Source organism: Fusarium poae, chromosome 1 (assembly GCF_019609905.1).
Source record: "Fusarium poae strain DAOMC 252244 chromosome 1, whole genome shotgun sequence".
Classification (NCBI taxonomy): domain Eukaryota; kingdom Fungi; phylum Ascomycota; class Sordariomycetes; order Hypocreales; family Nectriaceae; genus Fusarium; species Fusarium poae.
In genome coordinates, this window is record NC_058399.1 from 7,841,243 (window position 1) to 7,855,452 (window position 14,210).

The following is a 14,210-nucleotide window of genomic DNA, read 5'->3' on the forward strand; positions in this document are numbered from 1 at the left end:
AATCCCTTTGCAGTAAAGACTCTCGTCTCCTTCTCGCGGTCTGGATTTGAACAGCGCATCAACGTTTTTCCCTCTGTCCTGTCCAGTCCATCCTAGGAAGTTCTTCGCGTTCGCTCCCTGTCAAGTCCATCTCCACCAAACGTACGTCGTCGTCAAACTCCACCGTAACATGGACGATAACAGCACACATACCGGTCAATATCGCTCGGCTTGCGCTGAATGCCATCGCAGGAAGCAAAAGGTAAGTCATCAAGCCTCGAAGAGATTCTTGGGTCAAATTTAGACCGTCATCTTCCGCCCATTCCTCCCATTACTCCATTGCGAAACTCACACTCTCTCAACAGTGCAATCGAGAATGGCCTTGCAATCATTGTCAGAAGCGCAAAGTCGCAGATAAATGCCGCTTCATACAGCCAAACGCCGCCAGCTCACCGTCAGATAGTCTTACCAACGGCAGCGAGAAGAAGCGCTCGCGCAGCCATGACGATGATGATGAGCCTGACGTGTCTGAGCCTGAGGAAGACGACGATGATGTTGAGTTGGCGGCTATGGGCTACGCCGCTGGTCCTCTTCTTGAGTCATTAAGTATCGATTCAAAAGTGAGTTTTCACTTTTAAAAAATACCCGTTACAGGCCAAATACTAAACCAACGTAGAAGTATAAGAAACCGTTGGGTGAGTTGACTTGGATTCATCCGAGTACTTGTCCTCAACTCAAGCACGCCATCAATGTTTTGCCCTCAAGACCTCAGATGGGTAAGTCACAGTCGTTCCTTAGACAAAAAACGACCCTCACATTCTATTCAGACGCCCTTGTTCAAAACTTCTTTAACAACGTCAACTACCACTACTACATCATCTATCCACCCACATTTCTTCAAGAGTATCAGTCCTGGTGGGATCGCAGATCTCGCAATCAAACGCTTTCGCTGCAGTGGACTATACTGTTGGTCATGGTCTGTGCCTGTGCTACCCAGCATTTGGACGTTGGCATAAAGCCCATGGTCGAGATTGAGTTATCCGAGCCCTCCGACAAACTCACCGTAGATTATCACGCCGCCGCTACAGAACTTGGGAGGGTTATTCCGCTTGGCCATTGCCATCTGCTCAACATTCAGTGGATGCTTCACTCTATTTATTGGTACAAGGCTGAAGCAAAATTTGTTGAAGCTTGGCATGTTATTGGCGCTGCTGTTCGAGAGGCTCATGAGCTGGGTAAGTCGACCTGATCTGTTTAATAGTCCTGCCACTGATTTTCTCTCAAGGCCTTCATCGAACTGCCATTGCTGAAGGCCTGTCTGAGTTTGAACGAGAGATGCGACGAAGAGTATGGTGTATTCTAGAATGTTGGGACTGGTAAGCTAACCTACCCCTCCCACTTGAACGACATATTGATCAGTTATAGGCAATTCGCTTCAGGTCTGGGCCGACCAACCATTATTGACCACACCGATATCAACGTGGAGCCACCAAGCCTGACACTCGAGGATTTTTCGCCTTCACCATTACTTCATATGAAACTCCAGTCAGAGCTCATCACCGGCCTCGCTCAGCGATGGGGCGCCCCCAAGAACATCACATCAGCACAGGATATTCAAGAGTACAAGTCTACTCTTGAGGAATGGATTCGATGTTTTCCAGCCGTTTACGACGTTGACAACCCCGACACATCCAAGGATCACAAACACAACTGGATCGTCTTCCACCGGTACTACATTCACACAATGGCCTATCTCATGATTCTCAACCCGATGCGTTCGTTCATGGCGCAGGACTTCACAAAGGATTCGCCTGCGGACTTACTAGCTGTGAGAGAAGATGCTGTGTATTACTCACTTAGGAACTTGGATACGACGAATCGATGGGCGAATCAGGTTTCACACCGCGACGGCAGGTTTCATTTTATCATCTTCTCGCTATTCGATACAGCCGCCGTTCTCTCTACCGCTGTTATCAAAGATCACGATGAGACAATTCCGAAAAAGGACGAGATTATCGACGCGGTGGACAACTCAATCAAACTGCTTAAGCGTCTCAAGGCGGTATCAAAGACGGCAAAGACGTCTCACGATATCCTTGTCAAGATGGTGAATAAGATGCCCAGGAAGAAGCCACTGCCACGAGAAAACGTCCAGCGCAAGAAACAACGCCGTGCCCCGGCATCCTCTGTCGCACCGACCAAAGCACCCATTCAGGAGCCCACGCCTGTCTTCAAGACGGAACCTGTGTACCAGCAGGAATCGGGCCAGGAGTCGCAGGAGAGTTCACCGAGTTACTACGCCAGCTCAGAGGGTGCACCCTCGGGATCTACGCCGCAGAGTAACTATTCATCATACGACAACTCCGGTTACACCCAGGCACCCGTGGACGGATACCAGAAGCCTCATACTTATACGTCCGTCGGCGCTGTTCACACCCAAATATCCCAGCAAGTCCCATCGCCAAGCGCCGGCATCGACGGAATCATCCAAGCCGGTGGATTATACTCGATGCCACAGGTCAACCCTAACGTAGCAGCCATGGTTCCCCAGCCCTACGTGGACTACCAGCATCAGAACCTCAACATAGACTACGGTCTAGGAAATATTACCGACGTGGACCTAGGAGACTTTTCGCAACTTTGGGACTGGAGGAGCCTCAACTTGGATTTCATCCAGAGCTCAACATAGTCATATTATTCTTCTCTACTTAATCTCTTTTATTACCATGAAGAAGTAGTTTTTGTATGTATAGACATGATTCAACGCCTTGAAACGACTTTTGATGGTAGCTTGACCTTGCCTGGGGGATTCTCTTTCTGCATTCAGGATATATACATATACGCCTTTTCATATGTCCATAGGTACGAAAAACAAATAACCGTGCTTCGTTGTCTTCTGGGGGAGGCGTTGGATGTTTAACTCTTGGGTAATCACCATGGTAATTTGGATGTTTGGCTTGTTCTTTCAGTTAGTTGCAGACTGCGATATACTGGTAACAGTTTGTTTCAATGCAAAACTTCTGTCATGATAAATGTTGTCTTCTAAGGGATTCTTGGAAGAATACATTACTGCTCTTCAACTTTGCATAAACGACGGTAGATGTTTTTTTATGTTCACTCTCCCCCCTATATCACCAAGCAGTCTTTGAACTTATAAGAGAGGTGAGAATTAAATAGATTACTTATCAGCGTAAAAGCACTCGCACGCTCCCTTCAGCCCATCAATATACCCCTTGAGGAAAAGCAACATTGCTTCCTTTCACATAAAGATACACCATCGATCCCAAATGTTTCCCACCAGAATTCGCTATGAAAAGAATAACCGTAAGACGCAACTCCTCGTACAAGACAAAAACAAAAAATGCAAACAAAAGTTGATGATGGATGGATTTTGCCCACTAACGCCATGCCGCTTCATATCCCCGAATCCTTGGTATCTTCAACACGACCCAATAAGCGCCAGACCCCAAGTCTCTTTTGGATGTTCCCTCTTTTCCTCCCCCTCTTTCTACCCTCTTTCTCCCCTCTTGCTTTCTCTGTGTCCAGTGTTCTGGTTGTTTTGGTTCATGTTGTAGTGTTGTTGTTTGTATCGTTGGTGATGATACTCTAGGTTGCGATCCTGTCTCACCGCTTGGATAACTGGACCATCATTCCTCAGAGACGACAGCATCTCTACATTCCTAAATACGAGGATTTTCTTTGAAGCGCTTAACCCAGTGCTGTCGGACGCGAGCAGGCATCTTGCAAAACACCATGGCCTTGCATTCGTTAATGAGCACGCCCTCGGACATCTTGACCTGTAGATCCAAATCTTCGTCGGCAAAGTCGCGGAAGAAAATGTCCAGTGCCTCCTCCTGCCAACGTAGCACATTTCGAGATCGGACAGCTTCGACGAGCTCTTCCATTGCAGGTCCATTGCCGTTGGAAAGTCCTTGGCTGTCGGTCTGCGAAGGAGACATGGCATTCGGGCCATCACGTACGGCCATGGGCAGCATGGATGAGTTGAGGACGGAAGCGGTGAGGGCCCGTGAGCCATCGTTTGACGAAGTGCGACGACGCTTGCCAGGTGATTCGGGTGCCACAGATTGTCCCATGGGTATGGTAGTGGTGGGCGGCGAGGGCTCGAACATGACTGGGGTACTTGTGCTGGGCAGCTGTCGCTTGCGACTCTGTGTGATGGTCTCGTCGGGTGGGGTAAGAGCGCTCGCGTTGGCTACGGTCGGAGGACCTCGAGGAGGAATGGTCGTCGATGTCGGTCGCTGCTGCGGCGCCGAGCCAGTAGAGGATGTAGTGGGAGTTTGGGCCAAGATTGGTCGCGCATTGGGGCTCTCGAGGCCAGGAGGTCGCGGAGGAGGAGGATCGCTTTGAAGGTTGAGTATGCCGGTTCCTGGCATATCGGGGTCGTCACTGATGGGACCGTCTGTTCGCCGCCTGGGTTTCATTATACGTTTGGGTGCGCCACCAGATCCGATGACGTCTGGATAGAGAACCTCCATGAAATCTTCGTGATCGAAAGGTCGGCCACGCAAGGCCCTAGAAAGGGGTTCTCTCTACTTCAGAGTCAGTACGTGCTTGAAGCCCCTAACCCGTGTGCCAACAATCCCCCCAGGTTTCATTCCCACCGCGACCGTGCAAAGAAATGTGTTACCTCTATATGCGCAGCCCATGCCTCCTCAGTAGCTGTGACGGTCCTTGAATCGGGATTATAGATAAACTCGGGATCCTCGCGCAGACCACGCCATAATCGGAAGCGCTTCCTCGCATTGTCGCTCTTGTTGATCAGGTGGCTCTTGGCAGGGTAGGCGCCGTGACTCTCCTGCAGGGCGATAGCGGCGCGTTCCCAGGCTTCGGCCTTGAAAGAAGAGTTCTCGCGCAGACCGAGCTGAACACTCTCGCAGAGGCTACGGAAAAAAGTAGCTTCGTATGCGGGAGTCCAGCTGAAGCGCGGAGCTCTTCGGTCGCGGTCGACTCGGACTGGGGGTTGACCGTCGGGGCCAAGGACGTCGGTGTCGTCTTCGGACATTTTGTCGAAACGGGTAAAGAAGGAGAAGAAAGAGGACAAGACGACAGCCCTCGTGATGTTTTGGAGCGTGGCTGAAGCCGAAGCAAATGCTCCAAGCAACTGGGGGGAAGTTTGTTGATAGTTCTAGGGTCTTCAAAGGCAGATCGACATTGGGATTAGTTAGATTAGAGTCGTCTTTTTTTGGAGAATCTGATTGATCGATGGCCTTTCTGTCGTCTTTCTGTCCCATTCGGGACTGACTCTGACTCGGCTACCCGGGCGGTGAGTTTGTAGGGTGGGGAAAGAAAAAAGGTCACCTGGACCACTGGAGATTTCACTTGCAGCAGTAGGTAGAGTCGAGTTGAAGTCTACATCACGTGTCTTAAACCGTAGGCCTGTCTCTTGAGAAGTCAGGTTATTTACTATTTGTATTAGGTGACAAGTTTTTATGATATCACCTCCATTACTATTAACGAGGCTCAACTACAATTGCCGGAACTTTTGCTCCATGTTCCTTCTGATATCTGATGGACAGGGGTTAGGTAGGGGTATGCAGTACCTCTAGGTTCTGAATGCACTGCTGAGGCTTAAACTCCCCGAGAAATCTCCATCTAATTGGTCTGTACTGGACAAGACTTTTCAAGTTACTACAAGGATTGATCTCATAATGCACTAGGTACTATGTAATTGACTCTGTGACTCTAATAACTGTCAATTAAGTTGTGGGCATGTTCCCACTTAGATCCATCTATCTGACTGTTGCGATATAGCCGCGGTTAACGATGAATTATGTCGATGCTTGTTTCTAACAATCTCGACCTTGATCAAAGAAGTGCCAAGAATTATCTGCGTCATTCGAAATCGAAGAGTAATTGTGGATAATTGTTAGTGTTGTAATAATGTTGGAGATAGTACTTGGTCATCACATCTCACGACTTGAAAGCAATAACTAGCCGCTGGAAACATAAGAGACGAAATTAGTGGGTTACTTTATGCTCATTAGATTATGGCTCGTAGACTACTTATTTTTGTAACCCAAGACTTAAGGAGGCTGTTTTTTTTCTGTTACCCACTAGAGTAGTTACAAAATCGCGATTATTAAAAAATCTATAATAGAAAAGGATTAAAGAGAAAGTAGAACCATAACAACAGCCACTCCCACACCAACAATTCCAACCTCTCGGCCTTCAGCTCCTGATACAATGACAGGGTGCTCATCTCCAGCTCCTATAAAATGTTAGCTTGTTCGCTATGTCAACAATGATAATGTACTTACCAGGATAACCACTCTCTTGAGCATCAGATCCAGAGGTGGGCTTGACACTTGAGTGGAAGCCATTGCTCTCATTAGGCTTGGGCACCGGCATGGGTTCTCCCTCAGGCTTCTTGGCAGGGACAGGAGTATCCGGGTAGTTGGGTTCGTTGACAGGCTTGGCACCGTTACCATAGTCGTCGCCCTTGTTGTTATTGTTATCTTCGTGCTTGTAGTCATTGCCCTTGCTGCCAGAAGACGGCACCGCAGTCGGATGCGCAATACTGTTCATATAAGGACGATCCTTCACGGGGTACGTGATAGTGGCAGTAATGGGCTCAGGACCACAAGTAGTGCAAGTTTGTACATCACATGTGAACCCAACTGGAATCGAGTGTGAGTCCATAGCCGGTTTGTCCTTCATACCCTTATACTTCTCCTTGATGGAATACTCCTGGTCGCAAAGACCAGTAGAGCAGAAGCACTGGAACTTGGTAGTGTACTCAACCGTATGTACACATGTCGGGCAGCCACAGGAGTCGCAGTTGGGGGCATCGACCTCGACAATAATGGGTCCTCCGGTGACAGCTGGTTCGTAGACGATAGCTGTGGCGCCAATTACCACGGGAGTAGGTGCAGCTAGAGCATCGCGAGTGAAGCATTGTGTGACGGTAGCAGTACGGGTTTCGTAACGGACACCATCTTCAGCTGCTCTCACGATAGTGAAGAGTGCTGGAAGAACGAGGGACTTGAAAAACATGTTAAAGAACGTGTGTGGTAAACAGTATGAACAAAAGAGTGACTGAGGGTAATGCAAGACAAAAAGTCGATAAAAAGGTAAGAAGATGCAGGATTAAGAAGGATTTGACTTGGGGGCCCCTTGGCAAACATACTTGTTGGTCCATGTAGCCGGTAACAAGGGGTAATTTTGATTCTCATGCCATAGAAACCATGTGGCTGGCTGTTGTGGATCAAAGTCATCTAATTTACAAGACCTGCATAGGGTATTGTTACTGTGAGTTGTCTCTAACAAAACCAATATGTGGAAATAAACATGAAAAAAGAAACTGAAACAAGATCCGGATATGCTCCATTTCTTGAAAGAGAGACCAGGAAGGAAACGCCACGATGTTTGCAAAACCCAAAAACAAAAAACTGTTGGTTCCAGGAATTCTCAATTCATATTATGTCAAGTGAGGGAGACTCGCAAGGGAGATGTCAACAGTTGGCCAGTCATACTAGGGCTGATGTCTCACCTCGGATATTGAACTACCAAAATCAGATCAGATCAGACCGTCAAGATCTAGACTGGACTATGCTTGGCTTGGAAGTTTTGATCTGAGCCAAGACAAATACATGTACAGAGTACGCATATCATATTTGTTCCCCCTTGCGGATCTGCATCTTAGAACATCCTAATGAGGCTGATATGCATGAACCAACATACATGAACCAACCCTCATTTCAGTCAAAGCCTGTCTGATATTTGTCTTTTCAGTAGCTGAAAAACAAAGTTGCCTTCCAATCAACTAATTTAAGAGAATAGGAGGAATTTGTTTGCTAGTTTCCCGTTTTCGTGTGTGAATGTTGTAAAAACTACCATCATCGTTCTTTTGTTACAAATCGACAATCATTGAGATTTCGTTATGAATCCCAAAAGACTTGTTCTTTGGTTGCTTTCATGCTTCGTTACTTGCATTTTTCTTTTGGAAAAAGTTGAAAACTTTGCTAGGTACGTGATGCATTACGTACTTGTCTACTTACCTCGCCCCTATACCGGGTGTTGGTACTGATCCTTTTTCTGAAGAAACTTCTGCCTTGCTTTCTCGGATTATGGATGACTTCATTTCCAAGACGCAGAATACAGACAATTCATCTTCACTTCCATATGGCGATTTCGCTTCCACTGGCTTCTCTTCCCACGAGCATCGACATCACCTCCAATAGATAGGAAACAAGCACTCCAACTTCCCTTCCTCTTGATGAACTCGTTTCTATTTCTGATGGGAAAGACATCTTATTGACAACCTCATTCCCCTCAAACATTGACACTTCTACCCCTCAACCTACCTTAACTCCCCGATCTGGTGGCCGAGCTGTGGAATTTTGCATTATCCCAAGCTCCGGAGACACCAGATGAAGTTTCTACAGAAGAGCACTTGGAGACTTCGTCGGGCCTATTATGACGGCGAGAGTTACAAGGAGCATCGTGGGCAAGCAGAATTGCCTTCCCGCAGTGCTGTCACCTCAACCTTTGTAGATAATGGTGGCCATGTTCAGTATGTCAGCTTTCCTCTTCCCGGTGGTCGGCCGGTTTCCATCAAATCTCATCAATGGGTCAAGTCTATCTGACATTCGGGTCTTCTTCCCCCACATGTGTTCCAGTCAGACGTGCCATCGTCAGGTACGTTGTTCTCCATTTACTAAAGATATCCCGAGGACAAAACCGTTCCAGACCACGTCTGTCAGCTTTGCCAACGGTTCCATTGTAAGCATCAACGTCCCGGTTGCCCCAAAACAGTCTTCCGTATTTTCTCCTGTCCCTATTGAAACCACTCTCAAAGACACTGCAGTTCCCATATCTCCTTCAGATGTCATTCATTATTACCACAAGGACTGGTCTCTTTTCTCCCCCCATAGATCTTGCTCCTATCAACAGCTCTTCTGCTAGAACAGCGTCTCCTCCTGAAGAGACTTCTACCACTATCATCTCTGCATTGCCCGTTACCAATCATGACTACCTAGATAACTGGTTCTTAGAACCCGACCCATATCTTTCAAGTTTGAAATGAGACAGAAGCAAGTCTAAGAGAGGGCTAAAATTGCAGTGAAGGAAGAAGTGTAAAAAACAAAAATCAAGAGTTGGTTTGATTTCAGAAACGAACCATGCAAGTTTCGCTCAAGCTGATAGGTTGAATAAGAATGAACAAGTCCGGGATGGGGTTAGAACTGCAGTGAAGGTTGTAACTTGAAATTCACCAACTCATCAGGAGAAACAACAGTGATCCGATTCGTACTCTGGACGCAACCTATCACAGGTCACGATAATATATGTTGTAAGTACCTAGCATTCAGTCAACCGATACTTTTCATTTTCTGAGCACCGCTAGTTGTGTTGTGTCTGAAGATGTTCACGAAGTTCTATGATATGTATTATTGACTATAGATTTCATCATTTCATTTCTATTATCCTTTCCTTCATGTCAATCTATCCAAGTATTCATTAAATCGCTTTTGATCTTTCTCCCAAATTCTATCCCATATTTGACTCCTCTTCCAGAACCCCCTTAGCCCTCAAAATCGGCCCCAGTTCCTTCAACCTGACAGGCTTTGTAAGGAACAAATCCAGCCCACTGACTTCAGCCTCCCTCTGCGCCTCTTCAGAAGCTAAGCCTGTAAGAGCCAAAATTAGAGCCGGTCTCAGACCCTGTTGCGTTTCGAAAGCACGGATCCTACGTGTAGCTTCAAAGCCGTCCATCACAGGCATCGATATATCCATCAGGATGCATGTATACCTCCCTGGATCCGCTTCATAGGCTGTTACCGCTTCAAGGCCATCGGAAGCGGTCTGGTATGGTTGCTTAAGCTTCTTCATGTACGAGGAAAGGATTGTCAAGTTGATAAAGTTGTCATCGACCAGGAGAAATTCGGGGTTGTGGAAATAGCCCTGAGTGGTTTGTGTGGGTGTTGGTTCGGCACTTAGAGGAAATGGGGACGTAGGATGAGGAATGGACGAGGCGGTGTTGTCGGGAACAGTGAGTGAGTCTTGGTCTGGGGGTGCGGTTATTGGAGTGTCGATGGATGTTTGTGCAACCGTCCAGCGGTAAAGGGCGAGCGAGCATGCTTTTGCTAGTTTTCGAGGACCAAGCCTAATTCAAGAGTCAGTGGTAATATCTTGCCTAAATCGAATGTACTTACGGCTGAGATATAAACTCAAATACACCCGGACGTGGCGTCTTTTTGGTTCCAGAGGCGTATTGATGAACTGTAAGGGCGTTCGCACAAATAACAATCTTTGGAACATCAGGCATCGTATCCTGTTGGTCACAAGGCCTCTCGAACCCTTGTTCGGACCATATAGCAAGATCAGGCATCAGGCATGGCGTCTCAAAACCAGTGTTGACCTGCATCCCAAGCCACTCATTGCACATGTTCTGCACGAGCTGACAAGGTGATTCCATCTTCGTCCCCGAAGAATCACTCTCATTGTTTCCAAAATCGATCACCTTGACACGCAGTCCACGTAGCTTATCCGTCTGTGCCTCAAACTCTTCTTCTCTTTGTCGGACTTCGCAAACCCCTTTGTGGCAGTCATCGCCTAGTTTCATAGGCAATCTGACTGTGACAGTCGTTCCCGTACCGACTCGACTCTTGACTGATATTTGGCCTCCAAACTGTGCTGTTATTTGCTTGACGAAGCTCAGCCCAAGGCCTGTACCGGGAGATAAGTGGTTCTCTTGTGAGAATGGTTTGAATAGTCCGTTTTGCAAAAAGTCGTCGCTGATGCCTATTCCCGTATCTGAAACTGTGATGGTCACCCAACAATCGTTGTCGTCAGCCCCTAGAGCGCTCGTTTGTTCCAGAGACACTCGGATCAACCCAGTGGTTGTGTATTTGAGAGAATTCCCAAACAGGTTCATGATGATACGACGCACTGGTCCAGGCTGCGTGTAGAATCCCCATGATGGCCGCGAATCAATGACTAAAAAGATCTCCACGTCCCCGATTTTCGTCTCGACGCTACCCCGATCCTTGATCGGCATTCGAAGCTCCTCTATAGCTTGCATAGTGTCCATCCGACGTATCGATGTGTGGCCGGGGCGTCGAAGTGGTTGAGTTGTTGACTGAGCTGCTTGGGCTAGCGAAACATGCTGAAAGTTAAAACCAGCATATACACTCTCCAGAACCTCTTCTGCCAGTACGTCGAGCTCAACAACCTTTCTTGATGATTTGGGAGCACCTCCAATGACCGGGGCTCTACTGAGACCATACGTATCAGATTGATTCTCCCGACTCCCTTCTTGCGGTAGTGGCTTGTTGACCTTTGAATATTCGAGAAGATGATCAATGGTATCAGAGAGCGTTCGGCAGCATGTCTCAATTGTGCGGACAATATTCTGTTGTGGAATGCTAAGATCAGTATCGTTAAGCAGCTCAACGCTAAGAACAGCACCATGAAGTGGTGACCTTAGCTCATGGGACAACGAGCCAAGGGCATCAGTCTTAGCCTTGTCTGCCGCCAAAGTCTCGAGCCTGAAGGCCTCAGCCGCGGCAAGCATACCGAGAGCTCTGAGATAGCTGAGATCGAGATCAATAGTAAAGCTGCGTTTAATGTTGAAAGAGTATATAAACCCGCCAGCGGACCACCGCTTTTTACGCAAATCCCAGATAGGGACAAAGGCGACGCTGCGGGACCCGGGGAAAGCTTCGCGAAGAATATTTGCTTCTCGCCGCTGGATCCGGAATTGGTTTTCCTGTTTGTTATAGGCAGCTCCACTGGAATGGTTCTTGTCGTGGTCGTTAATCAGAGCGTTGTGATTCGATTCGTCAGATATCTCATCAGGCTGCAGGTCTCCATTGGCATCAAGGTTGAAGATATGGCCCTTGGGATATCTTCGGATCATTCGGGCGAGAAGGTTTTGCGGAAGGGAAACAGAAGCACGGTTGCCATTCGATGCGTCTTGCTCAGATGATCCAAGTACCTGGCACGAGGAACGTAAGCGGTCTTCGGACGAGCCAGTCGTATATGCATCCTCGCTATCATGGTGACTGAAAGTGGAACGTCGCCGGGTCGACAGATCCTCGTCCATCCATTCATTGGAAACACCAGTCGTGGAGAACTCGAGCATATCTGCGTTCATGAACATACATCCGTCGATCTCTATCGAGTTCTTGACGATACGAGCGGCTTTAGAGAAGACTTGCCGTGGCGTTTCAAGAACTCGATTTGGGTCGTGATAAACAGAAAATCCATCAGGGGCAGGCTGTACGGTTCGCGTTTTTCTCTCTTGCCCGCTGGCTAGTTCCTGAGGATCACCGGCAGACGATGTAGTTGGTTTGATGCTCATGTCTACCAGACTGTCCTGTACGTCCTCAATTCTCGGCCTCTGAGGTTTAGAAGCGCCATTGAGTCGTTTCTCGTTCTCCTGCAGACTCTTCGCTGGAGGGACAGGTTGCGCATCACCCTCGACAAAAGCTGTCAAGCCCGTAGCCTTCTTCTCACTGCGGCGTTGGTTACTTTTGAGGCTGATGGTTTCAAGATGCTCAGTCACGGCCTTTGAAAGCTCTCTCATCATTCTAGACATTCGGTGATCCCAATGCAACGCCGGCTTTGTATCAATTACACACATAACACCGATGTTGACACCCCGGTCAGTCCGGATCGGCACGGCAGCGTAAAATCTTGCCGCGCCGCCAGGTCGACAGTACGGCTTTGCTGAGTACTCTGGATGAGTGGTGACATCGTCAACGACAATAACTGGTAGTTGATGAGTGGCTTTGAATCCGTCGGGGCCAGACTCATGAGGGTCATCAGAGCATAAAGTGGTTTCGCAGGCGCTGTGGGAGCGAGGAATAGCAGTCCCGCAATGCCATAGAGTCTCGTGATGGGAATCATATCCCAGACTGGGAACCAGTGGTGTGGTGGCAGAGGCTTCAGCGATTATGTACTGGTGAGTCTGGTCAAACAAAGAGATCATAGCCTTGGCTGCGCCAGTTTGTGAAGCGGCTAGGCGGGCGAGAGCCGTAAAGATGACATCTGAACATGTGAGGAGTTCAGATTGGGGAATTGGTGAGCCAGAGTTATTATAGCGAACGTTTGTGAAGAGTGAGTCGTCATATCTAGTGATTGTCAATACGTATGTATGTATGTAGTGAGTGAGAGACAGTTGAAAGAAATGTTGATTCATACCTAAAAGTCTCTCGTTCCCGAGTGGCTTCGGAGACAACGGCTTGCTTAGGCACCTCGATACACTCTGTAAGGGTTGCCATATCCGGCAATCAATTGAGAGAGGAGAGTCTATATAGAACAATGAGGGCTGGGATGAGAAGGACAAGACAAAGATTTGAGATATGGAGTTGTTTCCTCACCCTTCTCTCAACGTTTTTTCCACAACGGTTAAGCTCATTATTGGGTGGAAAAAATAAAGAGCGAAGAGAGGGAGGGAGGGAAAGGAAGGGAAGGGTTTGCCACTACAAGAAGGTGCGTGGCCAAAGACCGAATATCGGCAGGCATTAAGAGCCCTGAAGACCCTGAAAGCAGCTTAGTACCTACCGTAATTCATCCATCCATGCCTCTGAACGGGCAACTAGCAACCTATGTACAGTAGTAGGTCGGTTTACCGACGGCGGGCAGGGTGCTGAGAGCATGGACTACAGTAGGTACAAAAGTGGCAGAGTCTAGAACAGGTCGATCCCGCGATTTGCATTCATTGCCACTAACTCGGCATCGACAAAAAATGACATGCAATCAAGTGGAGACTGGTTATTTACGGCAATTGACACTGGCAAACTAGGTATGTAACAGGATTAATTGGCCGTGCAAAATTGATTGACACGGGGTTCCCCTTAGAGGCCGGTTCCGTTCCGTTGGGAGATGTTCAACTTACCTAGCTGACGGGAGAGTGACGTTCTTATCTGGGGAATATGTCAAGAATGTAGACTCTGATTGGGTTTGTTACTGGAGATTTCAGCTTGAATGTGCTCCAATGACAAGTACATGTAACTACGGATTAAACCTTGTACAAACAGTGACTGGCCCTGTACTCTACTATTATAGGTAATATAACCAACGATATTGAGTCTTGGCTGCATGAACAGGTAGGCAGTTCACTCTTATTATAATCGAGAACATATGCATGCATTGCTATCTGGGTATCACAACACACCACTGTGAAACCTCTTCCCACAAGGATCCTGTTCCTTACCGTCGATCTCGATCCACAGGATGCAAACCGTTTAGTTCATCTTCGTCATGGT

The 14,210-nt window shown here is 47.8% G+C and overlaps 4 protein-coding genes across 4 annotated transcripts; 1 reads left to right on the top strand and 3 right to left on the bottom strand.

Moving 5' to 3' along the window:
* Positions 1-169: 169 nt before the first annotated feature.
* On the top strand, positions 170-2,668 carry FPOAC1_002559 (uncharacterized protein; the record flags this gene model as incomplete). Its single annotated transcript, XM_044847135.1, has 6 exons — positions 170-241; positions 345-599; positions 656-755; positions 807-1,214; positions 1,265-1,355; positions 1,405-2,668. 6 exons carry the CDS (start codon positions 170-172, stop codon positions 2,666-2,668), a joined length of 2,190 nt encoding a protein of 729 aa, XP_044713051.1.
* Positions 2,669-3,659: 991 nt separating this feature from the next.
* Positions 3,660-5,002, bottom strand: FPOAC1_002560 (uncharacterized protein; the record flags this gene model as incomplete). The annotated part of the gene is made up of 2 exons (XM_044847136.1): positions 3,660-4,529; positions 4,628-5,002. The coding sequence occupies 2 exons, from the start codon at positions 5,000-5,002 to the stop codon at positions 3,660-3,662; spliced, it is 1,245 nt and encodes a 414-aa protein (XP_044713052.1).
* Positions 5,003-6,104: 1,102 nt separating this feature from the next.
* On the bottom strand, positions 6,105-6,993 carry FPOAC1_002561 (uncharacterized protein; the record flags this gene model as incomplete). The annotated part of the gene is made up of 2 exons (XM_044847137.1): positions 6,105-6,208; positions 6,258-6,993. The coding sequence occupies 2 exons, from the start codon at positions 6,991-6,993 to the stop codon at positions 6,105-6,107; spliced, it is 840 nt and encodes a 279-aa protein (XP_044713053.1).
* A 2,493-nt stretch (positions 6,994-9,486) lies between these two features.
* On the bottom strand, positions 9,487-13,223 carry FPOAC1_002562 (uncharacterized protein; the record flags this gene model as incomplete). The annotated part of the gene is made up of 4 exons (XM_044847138.1): positions 9,487-9,626; positions 9,690-10,102; positions 10,152-13,073; positions 13,144-13,223. 4 exons carry the CDS (start codon positions 13,221-13,223, stop codon positions 9,487-9,489), a joined length of 3,555 nt encoding a protein of 1,184 aa, XP_044713054.1.
* Positions 13,224-14,210: the final 987 nt, after the last annotated feature.